Source organism: Canis aureus, chromosome 9, assembly GCF_053574225.1.
Source record: "Canis aureus isolate CA01 chromosome 9, VMU_Caureus_v.1.0, whole genome shotgun sequence".
Lineage (NCBI taxonomy): Eukaryota > Metazoa > Chordata > Mammalia > Carnivora > Canidae > Canis > Canis aureus.
The window spans coordinates 45,165,559-45,184,943 of NC_135619.1; the positions used below are offsets into that span (position 1 = coordinate 45,165,559).

At 34.7% G+C, this 19,385-nt stretch overlaps 1 protein-coding gene across 12 annotated transcripts in view; it reads left to right on the forward strand.

The window, feature by feature from the left end:
• The window catches only part of RAD51B (RAD51 paralog B), a 682,017-nt gene that overhangs the window by 36,349 nt on the left and 626,283 nt on the right, over positions 1-19,385 (forward strand). For all 12 annotated transcript variants that reach the window (XR_013386416.1, XR_013386415.1, XR_013386417.1 and 9 more), the window contains 2 exons: positions 232-351; positions 1,539-1,722. Coding sequence is in view for 8 of the 12 variants with exons in the window: in XM_077909744.1 (XP_077765870.1) it covers positions 232-351; positions 1,539-1,722 (304 nt within the window). In the remaining 4 variants the exon portion in view is untranslated. The remainder of the gene's footprint in view (positions 1-231; positions 352-1,538; positions 1,723-19,385) is intronic.

The following is a 19,385-nucleotide window of genomic DNA, read 5'->3' on the forward strand; positions in this document are numbered from 1 at the left end:
CTGAAAGCACTTGCTGGCCTCATGCTCTGACTGCTAACCTCTCTTAGTTTTTATAAAGGAAGGCTTACTATCTAAAATAATATATTAAGGCATTTTGCTTATACCTACTCTATTTTTGTTCTGTGTTACTTGTGGCTTATGAGTTTCCTAAGTAAAATTCATTAGACATTCAGCATTCCAGCCTTAAATATCATTAACTATTTTCACTTGTGCAATTTTTCTTCCCTACAGACTGGTTGAGATAGCAGAATCTCGTTTTCCCAGATATTTTAACACTGAAGAGAAATTACTTTTGACAAGCAGTAAAGTTCATCTTTATCGGGAACTCAGCTGTGATGCAGTTCTGCAAAGGTATGATGCTTTAGATTTTGGTAATACTTTGAAGATTTATTTTTTGTTTTTTATGTTTTTAGCTTCTGAGTGAAAAAGTTTCTGCATATGTATTAGGGTTATGGGAAATAATTATTTCAGTGTTCTTTATTTGCTATAACCTATTGGATAAGACATTTCTTTAAAAATGAAAACAACATATTGAATGAGTGAAATGTTTTAGATTTAATTATTTAAGTGATGTATTAATTACCTATTCCATTAACAGGTTACTCCCAATATTCAGCAGCTTATTATATTTTTTAAAGATTTTATTTATTCATGAGAGACACACACATACAGAGAGGCAGAGATATCGGCAGAGGGAGAAGCAGATTCCATGCAGAGAGCCTGTTGCGGGACTTGATCTTGGGTCCCTAGGATCCCTGGGCCAAAGGCAGGTGCTAAACCACTGAGCCACCCAGGGATCCCCTATTCAGCAGCTTAAAAAGGCAAACGTGTATTATCTCATGTAGTAGCAGAGGCTTAGGTATCTGGGAGTGGTTTAGCTGAGTGGCTCAGGGTTGCAGAAGAGGTTGCAGTCAAGCTGTCAGCCAGGACTATGGTCATCTCAAGGCTCAAACAGGGCTGGAGAATCTTGGAGAATTCCAGGGCCACTGGAAGGCCTCCCTTCCTTACTGTCCGTTGGCCAGAGGCCTCTGTTCCTTACCATGTGGTCCTTTCCATAGAGCTGTAACAACATGGCAACTTGCCTTCCCCAGGGAGAGTGATTTGAGAGAGTGGGCAAGTGAGAGAGAGCCCAAGAGGGCAGCTGTAGTCTTTTATAACCTACTCTCAGTAGTGACATCTCATCATTTTGTCATATGCTGTTGGTTATACAGACCAACCCTGGTAATTGTGGGAGGGGACTGCACAAGGCTGTCAATACCAGGTGGGAGTAAATGGGGGCTGATAACAAGCAATTTTACCCTAAAAGTAGCAGGATCGTAGGAGAACCAGAGAAAGAAACCAAATGAAAACATTTTGGTACATTTTCAAAAGAGTGCTATATGTATAAAAGAGCTGGAGATAAGTTATGATTATTGAATACTCGCAATCATTACTGTAATTTAGGGAAGCATTGTTTTTAAGTTGGTTCATCTTTGTAATACTCCATTTTATATTATATCTTAAATTTATCCACTATTTTGCAAATTCTGCTCTTATAGGATTGAATCTTTGGAAGAAGAAATTATTTCCAAGGGAGTTAAACTTGTAATTATTGACTCTGTTGCTTCTGTGGTAAGAAAGGAGTTTGATACACAACTTCAGGGCAACATGAGAGAAAGAAACAAGTTCTTGGCAAGAGAAGCGGCCTCCTTGAAGTATTTGGCTGAGGAATTTTCAATCCCGGTAAGTTTTTTTCTTTTTTTCTTTTTCTGTGTTTTCTTTTATGTTAAGTTCACTGACCTATAACATCAACTAATATCATTAGAAGAAAATGTAAAACAGATGATGTATTAAAGATAGCATGGTCTAATTGCTATAGCAAATACCACCATCTTCTTAAATTTGTTCAACTGTTGAGGTTATCTTTTTCACAGCTGGAGTCGGGAGCAGATTTAACGTTGTTTGTAAAAATTCCTTTAGTCAGTCTTTTTCTTCCATCTCATTGTTGACTCTCTGTGTATGCTTTGTATTACTTTTTAAACACCCAGGTCAATATGAACTACTAGAACTATATGAAATTGCCTAGATCTATTCCTGTCATTTCTTCTATGGCAATATTTGTCAGTTATAAATATTTTAGATTTAGATACTATATTATAATGTTCAGTGCTGTCTTATACACTGTAGCATTTGGTTTGCTATCACATTTTAGTGTGTTGGGAGTGACGGTATTGAAAATATCAGTAAGGAAACCTTGAGAGATTACTGTTGACACCACTTTCCATAGTGGGGTGGTGATGAGTAAATCTGAAGATGCGGGTATCTTGCAAGGGTTTGTGGTGGGTAAGCTATAAGGTGTGTGTACTGATTGCTTTCCTATTAGCAGTGCAGAGGAGAGTTCTGTTTATTCTGCAGCCTCACCAACATTTAGTATAGTTAGACTTTTCAATTTTAGCCAGACATCATCTCAGCAGAAGATAAGAAAATTCTTTAAACTGAGATAAAATTTAATTATGATTTTATAATTTTTAGATTCGTGTTTGGAAATGAAAATGAAATTTAGATTCGTAATGGAAAATTAAAAGTTTGGATCTTTATAATATGTACCAACGCTGTAAACTACCACACAGCCTTTGAGATTTATAAACCCAAGCAGGAAGTCAAAGTAGAAAATGTGGCATATAAAAAGTTCTACATTTCTTAATGGCTTTTTAATTCATATTTTGGATTATATGATGTAATTCCTGGTGAAGTCAAGGGCTGTAAAGTTTATCCTGGATGACACTCATCTTTTAAACTTTATTGTAGTTGATTAAAATGATAATTCCAAATCCATGTTTTCCCTGGCCAAGGGAATTTTTAAAAATTTTGTAGGGTTATTTGATTAAATGGAAAAGTTAAGTATGTATGCTTATTTTATTAATTCATACTGGTTGCTTGAGTTAATCCTATGCAAAATATGAAAATTCACTTTTTAAAAGTTGTATTTGTTTACTTTTAAATAAATTGTAATTGTAGGCTAGTATTTCTCAGTTTTTTTCTGAGGTAATTTATTTTCCTGAGTGAGAAAAGGGCTCTGCTTTTCTTTGTTTTTATTAGTGCCCTCTGAAAAAGTAGGTACTTATTCCAACTCTTTGTCTTTGCCTTTGTTTTTCTCTTTGGAGATAAATGTAGAATATAATATGCACTTCTGTAACACAGGATAGTAGTGGTTCTTTTTTTTTTTTTTTTTTTTTGATGGTAGTGGTTTTTGTGACAAGTTATTGTTGGTTTTAGAAGGATTTTGAAAAATACTTCCTTTGGGAAGTGTGGGGATTTTCCTGGCCTAATTACCTCATTTAAATGAAAAATCTTGAACTTTTAGGTTTTTGAGCTGTACTTTGAATAAGCGACTTCACGTGAAGCTAACTAGCTGAAAACAATATGTGACTATCTAATTTATCCCTTACAAAATTGCAGACTGTATGCCTCTTTATAGTTCCTTAACATACCAACAAACATTCTCACCTCAAGAAGTGTTTGTTATTCCTAGTCTGGAATATTTCCCCTACAAATATCCATATGATTTCTTCTCTCCTGTCCTCTTATTAATGAGGACTTTCCTTACCATGTAAGTGTTAACCACACTCCTTGCCTTCCTATCTCCCTTATCATGCTTGGGATGTTTCTTCATTACAGTTTTCACCCTCTAGCATGTTATATATTTATTATAATTGTGTGTTTGTCTCCTCCACCCCTTAGACTGGCCACCGGAACTGTCTACTTTGTTCACTACTTTATTCTCAGCAGAAACAGTGCCTAACACATAGTAGGCACTCAGTAAATATTTTTGAATGTATGAATTGCAGATATTGCTTTTCTCTTTGGACTTGAATTAATTTTATATATATTGGTACTACATTTAAATTTTTAATATTTGCTTTTAACCTTTTTTTGATCCTATTTTTAATATTGTTTATTATTTCTAATAGTAATAAAAGATAATATTAGATAGCAGAATGTCATTATATGGGAGCTGTACTCAGATTACACTGGCATTTGATAGAAAGAAAAAGAATTCTTAAAATTCTTAAGCTTGGAAAAGGCTTTAGAGATCTATATAGTATCAGAAAGCCAGGAAGTTAAAAAGATTCTATATAAGTTTAGTAGAACTATGATAAGTGAATGTCCAATGTCTTCTGAGTTGTGGGCAGGAAGCCAGGCATTCCAGTCTGCCCTCGGGCTGTGGATCTGAGATGGTGGATAGGGTCAAGACCATGTCTGGTACTTTGACACTCTAGATATCATTTCCTTAGGTGATAGTATGAGTACTTTATTGAATTTTAAAATTTCTTTTCGGTGAACATGCAATGCTTTTAATATGTGGGGAAAAGTTTAAAAGTATAATCTGTACTTAATTTTGAATGTCACATTGTATGTGCTTCCATATGTTTGTATGCAAGGATCCTTACATTCATGAAGATTTCAATCTTCTCTCTTAGTGATTGATAGAACTAATAGACAAAAATGTTAGCAAATTAAATCTAGAAAGTCAGAAGACCTGAATAACACCACAAATTTGATCTAATTGACATTTATAAAACATTCTACTCACTGCGGGCAGAAAATGCATTTCTTTCAAGTACACATGAGATATTCACCAAGATAGACAGTATTCTGGGCCATATAATAAAACTCAACAGATTTAAAAGACTGAAATGGTACAGTGTATGTTTTTTGATCCATAAAAAGAATTAAATTAGAAATCACTAATCTAAACATATCTGGAAAATCCCTAAATATTTGGTAGTTAAGCAAACACTTCTAAATAACCTATGTTAAAGAATAAATCACAAGAGAACTTAGAAAATATTTTGAAGTAAATCAAAATGAAAATACAACATATCAAAATTTGTGAAATGTGGCTAACTCAGTGCTTATAGGGAAATTTATACAATTAAATGCTTATACAGAAAAGAAAGTGACAAATCAATGATCTAAGTTTGTAAGAAATAGAAAAAGAAGAATAAATTAAACTCAAAGTATACAGAAGGAAGGAGATAATAAAAATAAGAGCAGAAATCAATGTAATTGAAAACAGAAAAACAAACAAAAAAGAAAACAAAAACAATGGAGAAAAAAATCTCAATGAAATAAAAAGCTAGATCTTTGAAAGACCAATAAAAGTGATAAAACTTTACCCGAAACTTTACCCAAATTGACCAAGAGAAAAAGAAAAAAACAAACTAGTAAAGTCAGGAATGAAAGAGGGAATATCCCAATATATCCTCTAGACATTAAATGATAATAAAGGAATGTATGAATAGCTTTGTTCTATTAAGTTTGATAACTGAGATGAACAAATGCTTTGAAAGACACAAATTACTTACTGAGGAAGAAATAGATAACCTAAATCATCCTTTATCTGTTAGAAAAGTTGAATTTGTAGTTTAAAATCTTGCAAAGAAAACTCTAGGTCCAAATGATATTATTGGTAATATCTACCAAAAATTTAAAGGAGAAATATCAATTCTATACAAGTCTTCCAGAAAATATACAAGAAAACTACAGACCAATATCCATTATAAACATAAACACAGAAATCCTTAACAATATATTAGCAAATTAAATCCAGCAATAAATTGAGTGGAGCTTATTTCAGGAATATAAGGTGGATTTTGAATGCAACATCAAACTATAAAATCTGGGGATCCCTGAGTGGCTCAGCGGTTGAGCGCCTGCCATTGGCTCAGGGTGTGATCCTGGAGTCCCGGGATCAGGCCCTGCGTCGGGCTCCCTGCATGGAGCCTGCTTCTCCCTCTGCCTGTGTCTCTGCCTCTCTCTCTCTCTCATGAATAAATAAATAAATAAATACAATCTTTAAAAAAAAAATAAACACATAAAATCCATCACATCAACATATTAATAAAAGATGATTTCAGTAGATGCAGGAAGGAAAATCAGTTAACAAAACTCATCAGCTGTTCATGATGAAAATTCTCAATAAAGCCAGAGTAGAAGGGAACTTTCTCAACTTGATAAAGGGCATCTACAAAAACCTTCAGCTGACATTATACTTAACAGTAAAATACAATCTTTCTTCCTAAGATTGGGAGCATGGATAAGATTGCCTACTCTTACCATTGTAATATAATGTACTATAGATCCTAGCCGATATAATATGGCAAGAAAAAGAATTCAAGTACATTTAGGTTAGGAAAGAAGAAATAAGACTATCTTTATTCATAGATTGTATAATTTTAGTAGAAAACCTAAAGATTCTACACAAAAAAAGAAAGCTACTAGCTACTATGAGTCAATATATAGAAATCACTTGTTTTTCTATATGCTGGCAATGAACAATTGGACATTGAAATAAAAAACCTGTACCTTTTATAAGAGCACCAAGAACATGAGATACTTAGTGATGAATGTGACAAAATATATATATTTTTATGCTGAAAACTACCGAACATTGATAAGAGAAATCAAAGAAGACCTAGGTAAATGGAAACATATCATGCTTATGGACTGAAGAATCAGTACGGTCAAGATGTCATTTCTTTCCAAATGGCTCTATGTGTTTAACACACAATCTCGGTCAAAATCCCAGTAGGCTTTTTGGTAGAAATCAATAAGGCAACTGAAATTTATGTGGAAAAGCAGAAAATTGAGAATAGCCAAAGCAGTTTATAAAAAAGGGAGTATTGAGGACTTTCACTCTCAGAATTCAAGACTTAAAAAAAAAAGAAAAAAAAAAAAAGAATTCAAGACTTAACATAAAGCCACAGTTATTAAGAGAGCATTGTATTGGTGATAGGGTGGATTCTCAGATCAGTGGAACAGAAAAGAGAGTCCAGAAAATAAGTAAATTTATAGTCAGTTAATTTTGAACAAAGAAGATAAGATAATTCAACAAAAAAGGGATAGTTTTTCAATAAATGGTACTAAAACAATTGGATCTCTGTTTGTAAAAAATAAACCTTGACCAATTCTTCATATTATTACACAAACCTAATTCCAAATGAATCATCCACTATAACATAAAACCTAAAACTATAAAGCTTCTAGAAGAAAACACAAGAGAAAATCTTTGTCACTTTGAGCAAGGCAAAGATTTCTTAGTGATACAAAACACATGAACTGTAAAATATATTAACAGTCCTACTCTTTGCAGATACTTTTAAGAAAATGAAGAGACAAAGCACAGATTATCAGTTAATATTTGTACAATTTATATGTTAAAGTACTGATAACTAGAAATAAAAAGAACTATGAAAACTCAGTAACAGTCTAATTTTTTAAATGGCAAAAAATGGAATAAACACTTAGAAGAAGACATATAGATGGCAAATAAGCACATGAAAAGATGCTCAATTATTAGTCATTAGGGAAATGCAGATTAAGATCACAATTAAATACTGCTACATGCCTATTAGAATAATTCAAAAAAAACAAAAAACCGGGCACCTCGGTGGCTTAGTTGGTTACATGTCTGCCTCTGGCTCAGGTCATGATCTTGTCCTGGAATCATGTCCTGGAATCGAGTCCCACATTGGGTTTCCTGCTCAGTGGGGAGTCTGCTTCTCCCTGTCCCTCCCCTCTCTCATACTCAAGAGCTCTCACTCTCTCTCTCAAATAAATAAAATCTTAACAACAAAAAACAAAATCCTGATTCTACCAGATGTTGATGAGGGTGTGGAGCAGCTCCAACTCTCATCCATGCTGATGGAAATGCTAAGTGGTATAGCCACTCTGGAAAATACTTTGACATTTTTTTGTAAAGTTAAACATTTTAACTATGTGACCCAGCAATCTTTCTTCTAGGCATTCTGTTTTTTATGCAAAGAAATTATATTCTATCCCTGTAAAACTCTGTATGAAAATGTTTTTAGTACTTTTATTCACAATTACCAAACACCATGAACAGCATGAATTTTATCAGCTGGTGAATGGATAAAGAAATTCATATTCAAATAATTCAATATTCATATAGCAGATTACCACTCAGCAATAAAAAGGAATAAACTACTGATACAAATAGCAGGGGTGGGTATCAAAAGCATTGTATTAAATGAATGAAGCCAGACTGAAATTACTATATTTTATGTGATTTGTTTTAGGATATTCTGCAAAGGGCAGATCTATGGAAGTGAGAATTAGGTTTGTGGTTTCAGGGGCTCAGAGTGGGAAGATGAGGAGATTGATTACTAGTGAGTATGAGGAAACTTTTTGGCATGATGGGAGTGGCCGATATCTTAATTGTGGTGTGGCTAGATGAGTATGTAAGTTCCTCGAAACTCAGAACTATCACCCAAACAGGGTTTGTTTTTTAAATTATGTGTTAATTTTTCCTTAAGAAGAAACAACAAAAAGCAAATGAAGCACTTATGCTAGAGGATCTCTTATGATTCAGAATTTTCTTCTCTGGTTTTAACTTTCCGTTACTGTAAGGAAAAAGAATTACCAAGTGTGCTTAATCAGTGAACTTTATTTCAGCAGTTCAAGCTTTGGCCTAACAGTCTTCTTTTTAAAAAATTGCTGTTGTCTTCAGAATTTATGGGACAATATCAAGTTGTTGAAGTTTTATTTCATGTTGCATTATAATAGCCTCAAAATCAGTTTTGTAGATTTTTTTTACAGTTGAGTTGTAGGAGCAAGTTGTTGAAGACTTCTAGGTAAGAAACAACACAACTGGTCCTTAGCCTCTTGCTAATTCTTCTTTCTGAAACGTGTTTCCTTTTTTTTTTTTTTTTTTAACTAATATCTTTGTCTATGAAGTGATATATTTGGACAATTTGTGAGCACTGCCAGCATATTAATGACTGTTGGAAATATAGTAATCCCTAACGATAATGCCAGGGCAAATTTTTAAAAAGCTGAAATGTCTCAGTTTGAATTCAGATAGTTTTAACCTCAGAAGTTAAGTCACTAACTTGTATTTTAAATTCATGCCTTCTTTTTGGAGATGATTAATTTATAAGAATGTAAGAAGAAACATCCTCCCTGAGGATTGAAGATAAATTGATCTCTCAAGGTCTTCTTTTATTTTATTAGTTTTGTGGAAAGTCACAAAAAGCAGCTCTTTGGAGTAGTTTATTTTATTTATTTATTTATTTATTTATTTATTTATTTATTTATTTATTTATTTATTTATTATTTATTATTTATTTATGATAGTCACACAGAGAGAGAGAGAGAGAGAGAGAGGCAGAGACACAGGCAGAGGGAGAAGCAGGCTCCATGCACTGGGAGCCCGACGTGGGATTCGATCCCGGGTCTCCAGGATCACGCCCTGGGCCAAAGGCAGGCGCTAAACCGCTGTGCCACCGAGGGATCCCTGGAGTAGTTTATATAGGATATACTATTCACTACTTTTTTTACTTTAATAGGGTGAAGAAGAAGTAGTATGTAGCACAAAAAATTCTAAATTTTAGGGACTTTTAGGTCCCCCAGAGGTGTTAAAGTTCTGACATTTGGTGGCCATGGGTGACTTGATCCTCTTTCAAAGTTTGGAGATGTTCAGGTAGTAACTTGGGAGCATATTCCAAGCAAGTGTAAGTTGAGGAAGACCAAGGCAAGGCCATTTCCCCTTCTAACATTTTGTTATACTGATATCTTTTCAAAGCTTTTTGTGATTGGTCACAATAGGACTTACACAGCTTTCTTTTATGACATTTGTGAAATATTTGATTGATTTCACCATATTTGGTACACTAATAAAGTATGTCATTATATTTTAAGCTTCAGTTCATGTTCTTGTCTTATTTTTATTTTTTATTTTTATTTTTTAAGAGAGGGAGAGAGTGAGGATGGGCAGGAGCAGAGAGACAATCCGAAGCAGGCTCCACAGCCAGCAGGAGCCTGACTCAGGGCTGGATCTCACCATCCTGAGATTATGACCTGAGCTGAAATGAGGAGCTGGATGTTTAACTGACTGAACGATCAAGGCTCCCCGCATGTTCCTGTCTTAAGACAGAATGGTAGCAGATAAAAGTTTTCAGGAGATGCAGAGTCTATTTTTACTACTTAATTGAAGTGTTTACATAATTATTTAATTTCTTGGGACTTCACAGACATGACTCCTCTAAAAGTTTAGGTAATAGAGAATAATATTCACATTCATCCCCTTGATATTACTGGGATGCCTTAATCTAGTGCACACATTAGACGTATTTGATTAGATCCATTTATTTCATTGTCCATGAAGAAGACTATTTGCTTCAATATGGGTAGTCTTACAGCTTTCAGAAGGGGTAAACTTGTACTATGCTAAGTGTGTTCAAGTTAGGAAGCATTTATTTTATAATATGGCAGCCCAGGAAACCCAATATTAAAAAAATACATAGTGTCGATAAGCCTGGTAGATCTAATTTATTAATACTGTTTTGAGAGACATAAACAGTTCAGAGAATATGCAGTAGAGACATGTGTGATGGGATCACCAAGTTGGATTTTTGCTGCCAATTACGCTTCTGAAAATTCCAACAACCACCATGCTGTGGTGCAGTCCTATATTCTAGCCCTATTCCTCTAACAAGAAACAAATCGTTTACACCATTTCAGCAAATTTATTTTCACCAACATCTTAGATCTTCAGTTCACTTGCATTTCAGGTCTTATCTCTACTTGCTGAAGGGAAAGCATTGTTTTCTTCGTCACTGATCTCCAAAGCAGTGTGTTCATATGGTGGACATAAGATGATACGTTGCGGTGTTGGAATAAAACATTGGAAACATCCATATTTACTTTTTACCTTCTATTTCTAAAACTTATATTTTATATATGTTTTTAAATGTATATAAAGTATTAGGACAGTAGAACCTCTGTATACCTTAATAAAGACACATTAGAGGTAAATTTTGTTTTCATGAATAATCAGTAGTGGTTCACTGCTCTGGTTCACAGAATTTCAGGTAAGTAAGTAGAGGATACATACACACACATACATACACACAGACTTTAATGCCTTTTTTTTTTTTTTTTAACGTCTGTGGAAGTTTTCTGTCTCTGATAAGTCAATTTTTGCCAAAACTTACTTCAAAGAGAGTTTTTACTTGCTTAAGGATTTTGGGTGAAAACATTTTTTCTCACAAACTTTTACAATATTAGAATTGTACTTTATAGTAGTTTTTACCATGGGCTTTGGAGTCAAACGGATCTGGGTTAGAATTCTGATTTCTCCACCAGTATAACTTAACTTTTGTATCTTTAAGTTTCCTGATGTATAAAATGGGACTTGCCCAACTTTAAAACAGTGGTATAGTGATAGTCTTCAGTAGATAGTAGAAAAGTTAGAGGGTGGGGCGCCTGGCTGGCTCAGAGGAGCATGAGACTCTTGATCTCAGGGTTGTAAATTTGAGCCCCATGTTGGGTGTAGAGATTACTTAAATAAATAAATAAACTTTAAAAAAGTTAAAGGATGACTTAGAAAAAAGGTATTCCCCAGATAGTAGAAACTGGTTGTTCTTTTGAATTAAATACTTAGCACAGAGGCTCACCCACAGCTTAACAAATGATTAGTTGAAAAAAGCTGTAAGCTTATAACTAATATTTAACACCTTCATTTTACAGATGAGAGAATCTTACTGTCTATCTCTCTTCCAGAAACAGTAATACTTTGTTTCCCATTTGCTTGCTCCAGGACTTTCAAATGCCAGTGGGCATGTTCTCATTTTGTCCTATTAGCTCATGTAGGCCACTGGCAGCATACTTTTTCTAAGGGCCAGATGGTAAGTTTTTAGGCTTTGTGGGCTGTGCTGTCTCTGGGGCAACTACTCAGCTCTCCCATTACAACTTGAAAGTAGCCATAAGCCATTTGCAAACAAATGGGTATGGTTGTGGTTCAACAAAACTTTGATTACAAAAACAGATGGAGGGCCAGATTTGACCCATGGGTCATAGTTTGCCAACCCCTGATCTGGACCCTTCTCCCTTCTCTCTAGGCTAAGCACTCAGTACTGGTGCTACCACAAGTCCAGAAGTTTATGGGATTAGGAGGAAGGGAATAGAACAGTGTGCTCCTAAAGCAGTGTTTCCTCAAACTAGTTTAAGGCATTGACCCAATTTTAAATGCAAATAATATTCTCATGAACCCCCATTATTGACTTCAGTTTCATTTTAATATCACAGAAATAGATAGAATTATAAAACAAGCTAATAACTTTTCATATCAAATCACACCATGAAACCTAAAAGTGGGTTGCATTTACAAATGACACAATACTATTCAAATTCATTACTCTGTTAAAGATGATAATTTGCTAAATCAAATTATTGCTTGCAATATAAACAAGGTAACTTATGGTACAGGGTCTTTTGCATTGCATCTATATAAAAATATAAATATAGTCTCTACATATAGAACTACAGTAGAATATACATATATAGTCTATATATGAACTGCAATAGAATATACATACATATATACTCTATATATATACACATACCTATATATGTATGTTCTACTGTCGTTCATATGATGACTCCACTTTCCCACCTCTTTTCTCTATTTGAGCTACTACAGAACCTTCTTCTGTTTGGAAAGGGTGACGTTATTTGGCCCTCACCTGGGTATGAATGCATATATGATTAAAGTCTACCATTGCTCTTTTCTCATTAGTCCCTGATAATTAAAGCGGTACATTACTTGATTGAAAACAGACAGTGATATCATGTGGCAGTTTTCAATTATAAAATGTCTATACTAATATTTCAGGCCATTATTGAAATGAAAACATAAAAGTTAGAAATCCTCAGAATTTATAGACCACTGAATATATTTATAGATTACAGTTTGAGAGATGCAATTGTGTAAATCTTATAGAGTCTTGTGTCCTGAAGTTTATCGGGGAGCTGTAAGGGACATTCTGCTGTTGGGATTATAATACAGAATCTTTGTCTTTTTAAAGTGGTCCGTGCTAGTATTGGAAAAAAAGCAGAAGGCTCTAAAAGTGCTTATAGACACTGTTTGAAAAGAACATGAGAGAAGAATTTAAATATTACCTGTATAAAACAAATTGTGGTCATAGTTCTTTATGTTGACTCTTTTTTTTCTTTTTAAATATTTTATTTATTTATTCATGAGAGACACAGAGAGAGAGAGAGAGGTGGAGACACAGGCAGAGGGAGAAGCAGGCTCCATGCAGGGAGCCCGACGTGGGACTCGATCCCGGGTCTCCAAGATCAGGCCCTGGGCCAAAGGCAGGCACTAAACCACTGAGCCACCCAGGCTGCCCTATGTTGACTCTGTATCACTGACTTCTAATTACCATACACAGAGTAATTATTATACATATTGAAAATTATGTATCAGATTAAAATAATAGGATTTCTTGCCAGAAAGGACCTTAAAGTTCACTTAAATCAGCCCTTTCACTTCACAAATGACACTGAAGCTGAGTAGTGACTTGACTTGTTCAAGGATATTTAGCATAGGAGAGGACAAATAGTGGGTAGAATGCAAGATCTTTTGGATGCCGGTTCTGGGATTCTTTTTCTACTGTACGATTATCTTTTTCCTGAGACCTAAACCTTCTGAAGACAGGATTGTGGGCCTCATACTGTAGACAAGTAATATTTAGGAAGTAATAGCTAATAAAATAACAATTATTAAATCATATTGTATACCTGAAACTAATATAACATCAGTTATATCTCAGTTTTTAAAAAAGCATATGAGGGACCCTGAAATAATAACAGAGTTGTGTATTAACTTCCACATGTGTAAAGAGGGCCTGAAAGTGAAGTTTTGTTATTGAGCTGACTGAGAAAAGTAATTTGTTAAATGATAAGTGATAGTATGAGTTACTCGAACATGTAACTGTTGCTTAAATAAGAGGGACCTAATTTTAAGAGTGTTGTAAAGGGACCTGAAAAGTTTTAAAAATTGTAATTAAGGCTTATGAAAATATAGTTACTACATATATGTAATATTTGCATTATTTGAAAATTTTTATTTTCTCTGCTTACTGCTTACATTCTTTCCTTGTTTTTTATATTGGCCTTTATAGTATGCCGTGTTAGCTGTGTTCTCTTGTTAATTTTTTTTGTTTTCTGTCTTAGAGTTTTTATGCACTATTTAAATAAAAGGGAATAAAAATACATTGCTAAGATAAAAGGACTTTAACCTTCAAGATGCTTCTTCAAATGCTTCAAATTTGTATTTTTGAACAAGCCAACCCAGATGCAGAAAAAACAAAATGCTAAGGTCTAAATTTTTACTGTTTCAGAGAATTCGATGAGTTAATTTCAGTTAGTATATGAGTAGCATTGAAGTTTTTGTCTCTTTCCTTTCTATTTCATTTTACCTTCATTTCTTGATATTGTATAAGTATTTTCTAGTATATGGAAACCAGTAACAGTTCATGAAAAATTTGAGGGGCACTTGGGTGGCTCAGTTGGTTAAGGATCTGCCTTTGGCTTGGGTCATGATCCCAGAGTCATGGGATCAATCCCCATGTCAGGCTCCCTGCTCAGCAGAGAGCCTGCTTCTCCCTCTCCCTCTGTTACTCCCCCTGCTTATGCTCTCTCTCTCTGTCAAATAAATAAATAAATAAATAAATAAATAAATAAATAAATAAATAAATAAATAAATTTTAAAAATTAAAAAAAAAAAAGAAAAATTTGGGTGTACTCTTTAAACAATCTAAGAAGGAAAAGTGTTATTTTCATTAAAAGGTATTGTTAAAACCCAAATTATTTTACTGAGATGTGATTTTAACCAGTTTTTTTGTTGTTATCAGCTATATTCTTGATTATGTGCCTTTTGGGAATATGCATTGCTCTAACTTATTGCATAACAAAGCTTCGTTTGAAATATTAATGTTCGCTAAAGGTTTAAAGCTATTTATAGAAAAATGAATTAAAATATGTATATTATTTTCTTATTTTAACGATATGTATTTAAAATCATTAGTGGAAATTATTTCTGTTTTTGTTTTAAGTGGGGCACATACAAAGTTAACTTTTTATTACCTTTCTTTTTATTTTAATTTTTTTTATTTATTTATGATAGTCACAGAGATAGAGAGAGAGAGAGAGAGAGAGGCAGAGACATAGGCAGATGGGGAAGCAGGCTCCATGCACCGGGAGCCTGATGTGGGATTCGATCCTGGGTCCCCAGGATCGCGCCCTGGGCCAAAGGCAGGCGCAAAACCTCTGTGCCACCCAGGGATCCCTGAACTTTTTATTATTATTTGACAAAAGCATAAAAATATATTCTTTTTTTTCTCAGTTTAATGGTAAACTTCATATGGGCCAAGGCTTCTTTTCTTTTCCCTTTAGCTGTCCCATTGTGCGAAGAAATTTAATTTTGTAGGATGATGTCTTATCTTAGATATTAATCAATGTTAAAAATTTTTTAAATTGTGTTGTATGGAAGTATTGATTCACTAAATTATACACCTGAAATTAATACTACACTATATGTTAACTAACTGGAATTTAAATAAAAGCTAAAAAAAAACTTTAAAAAAAAGGAAACCAAGCCAATTCATCTAAAAAATTGAGGTTTTATTAGTTACAAAATTGGAATATTATGTTTATGACTTGTAGGATAGAGGAGAGTGTATGTACTCCTAATTTTGACATTTATTCTTATCATTAACATAAAAATTCAGTACTTGCATTTATGGTGAAAGCCTAATGAAGTTACTTGGATTGTAAAATAGGGATCCTAGATTTTAGGTGTATATAAGAAAGTTATCAAAACTCTAGAGTTACATTTTGCTGTTGTGTAATGTTATTATATGCTTTTCTAGAAGTCATGTAATTTTTGGTTTACTTTGATTACTTTCCTATTAACTACTGAAAGCAAACACTATAGGACTTCTATGAGGTGAGAAACCTCCTTTACAACTATTTTTCTTTTCCATAATTGCCTCCTGTTTGCTCACTCAGTTCATTCTTAAAGCTACCCTTTATTCATTCAAGTGACTGAAACTCGTACTATAGACTAAACCTTTATCAGTCAGTGACAATAATTCCGGAAAATTGTATTTTCTTTTGTGTAGCTCTTTATAATTTCTAAAACTTTATTTTTATTGTTGAGAGGAGCCAAAGCTAGAAATAGCTTGAAGGTTAATAAGTAGCTGATTGGCTAAATTAGTGGTGCATCCACCTAACACGATATCATGCCATTGTTAAAATGAATGAGAGCCCAGAAATACACTCACAGGTTGTGTAGGAAAGGATTAACTCTGGGATGCCTCGGTGGCTCAGTGGTTGAGCATCTGCCATTGGCTCAGGGCGTGATCCTGGAATCCCAAGATCAAGTCCCACATTGGGTTTCCCTGCATGGAGCCTGCTTCTCCTTCTGCCTATGTCTCTGCTGCTCTCTTTCTGTGTCTCTCATGAATAAATAAATAAAATCTTAAAAAAAAAAAAAAAAGAACAAAAAAAGGATTAACTCAGTTGGTGTGGGTTGCCCAAACCCAGCACGTTTCTGAGAAAGGCCTGTCTTCAAGATTGGCTCTTAGCTTACTCCTGGAACACAAATTCTGAGCTCTTGGAATATTCTTTATAAAAAGAGTGTTTTTGTATGCCTGAGGACTTGGATTACACAGTACTAGCTGGATCAGATAGTTTAAAGAAATTTGATTTATGGTGAACACCTATTTTGCTCTGGGTCTGGAATCTGAAAGCTGGGGTTAGTCATGCAGGTCCTGGATGCCTTGTGACTGACCCACAGTAAAACCTCTGGGCACCAGGGCTTGGGCAAGCTTTTCTGGTTGACGTCACTTCGCATGTGTTGTCATACATCGTTCGTTGCTGGGAGAATTGAGGATGTCCATGCAACTCTGCTGTGGATGACACCTGGAAGCTTGTGCCTGATTTCTACTGGACTTTGCACATGCTCCTTTTCTCTGCTTATTTTTGTCTGTATCCTTTTACTCTAATAAGCCACAACTGAGTGTAACAGCTTTTCTGAGACCTGTGAGTCCTTTCAGTAAATCGTCTCCCAGAGAGTAGTCCTGAGGACCCCTGACACACAGGGAATCAATAGATATGTACAAGAATACTTATTGTAATTGCTCAAAACTGGCAAAGTTGGTCACTAGTATTGCATTACTCTTAATTTATTGGTTTTGATACTTTTAGTATGGTTGTATAAGATGTTAACATTAGGAGAAGCCGGTTGAAGGGCATATAGGAAGGAGCTATCTTTTTGCAATTTGTTTGGTGAGTCTAAGATTATTTTAAAATAAAAAGTTTAAAAAAAAGTGATTTGGGGGTGTTTTTATATGCATAAATTGGCTCTGGCAGCTCATAAAGAAATGCCATTGATTGTGTCTAGAGAAGGAACGTAGTTGCCAGAAGGGGATTTACTTTTTCTAAGGCATTGGATCTCACTGATTTAATCATCTGGCCCCATAAATGTTACCTAATACCTTTTCAGTTATACACTGCTCATCATCTTTCAGCAAATCTAGCTGGCTATTTTTTCAAGATATATTCAGTACCTGATTATTTCCCATTACCTTTAGTGTCATCATCTGGGTTCCCAATGGTTAAGAGTGGCTTTGGAGTTAGATGTTGGTTTGAATCATAGCCTCACTGTTTGCTGGTTTTATGACCTTGAGTAAGTTATTTATCCTAGCTCCAGCTCTTAGTTTCCCATTTGAAAAACAGGGATAATAATATCTGACTCATGGGGGTGTGAGGATTAAATGAGATAATGTCTGTAATGTTCTTTGCACAATGTTTGACACATTCAGTAAAAGGTAGCCATTAATTATTAATTTGAGTAGTTACCTCATTCCAAATGCTTGGTATATTTTATCTCTCTCCTCCAGATATTCTTTTTCACAAAGCTGTATGTTTCTTAGGCAGAAAAATATCATATCCTCTTCTAGCTGTTTTTTGATGGTTGCTGTTACTGCCTGGATCCTCATAATGCCTGGTTAACTCACTTATTCTTTGGATCTCAGACTCTCTTCATCTTTTTCTTTTTAATTCCATCTTCAGCAGTTGTGTACAAAACTCTGTGGTAGGCACTATGAATATTGTCTTTGTCCTTAAGGCTTCTGTAAGTAAGTAAACAGTGGGAGACAGATGGCTTTCTGGTATAGTGGACAATGAAATAAGTACAGGTATCCTCCACATTTTCAAAGTCTGTATTTTTGCTAACTGAAGGAAATATTTTCAGAGGGCTTTCACTCTTATGATAAAAGATGAAAAATGAAAATAGCACTCAGCATTTGTTTTACAGTGAACCCTTACAGAGGCAACCTGAGCAGGGAGAGCAGCCCCGCCCAGCTCCTTCTCCCCAAACTACACTCAGCATTTCAGCATCAAGCCACCAGAGCTTTGAACTGTATCTGTGAGCATCTGTGCTTTATCTCAATTTATTTTGTGCATCTGTTAGCAAGATGTGTCCTAAGGTATCAGAAAAGCCTAGGAGAGGTTATTTTTGGGGTCTGGGAACGCTCAAAACTTTTCCCCTCTAAGTTAATGGTAATTGCTTCTTCACTTTATGTCTTTTTGGGTTCTGAAATGTTTCATAGTGATGCTGTACTTTTGGATGATGGGAGAAACCTGTATTTTGTCCACTGTTTTTTTGTGTGTGTGTGTGTTTCTAGCAGTTATATAAGTAGCTTTGTAGCCCTTTTCCGTTTACTTGGGACTGTGGATTACAAGAGAGAAATAAAGTCAGGTAGCTAGACTTTCATAGGCTCTACTTAAACTCTATCATGTCTAATTTTTTTTAAAGATTTTATTTTTAAGTAATTTCTTTTCTTTCTTTTTTTTTTTTAAAGATTTTATTTATTCATGAGAGACACAGAGAGACAGAGAGAGAGAGAGAGAGAGAGAGAGAGAGAGGCAGAGACACAGGCAGAGGGAGAAGCAGGCTCCATGCAGAGAGCCCAACGTGGGACTCGATCCTGGGTCTCCAGGATCACACCCTGGGCTGCAGGCGGCACTAAACCACTGCGCCACTGGGGCTGCCCTATTTTTAAGTAATTTCTACACCTAATGTGGGGCTCAAACTCACAACTCCAAGATCAAGATCAAGAGTTACATGCTTTACCGACTGAGCCAGCCAGGCGCCTCTATCATGTCTAATCTTGATCCTTAGTGTACATTCCTATTCAGAAGGAGAGTGCTTTTTTGGAGACAGATAGTGGTTAAACTGATAAAGCACAAGCACAATTCCAAAGTTATGTTGCTAAGAAAAAGAGAGGAAAGCAGTTGCAGGTCATGGTCTTTAGTATTATTTTATATATGTTACAGAGTGACTTGATGTGTTTGTAGAATTTTCCGATTAAGGATCTTGAGGATCTTAAGGTGGCTGAGTGGCAAACTTTAATTTTCAAGTGAGAAGAAGAATGCAGACAAATGAAGTGATTTGTCTAAGACTCCTCAACAAATTGTTTGCATAATAGAATAATATCACTTGCTGCTTTTCTCTGGGATTATTACTGCAA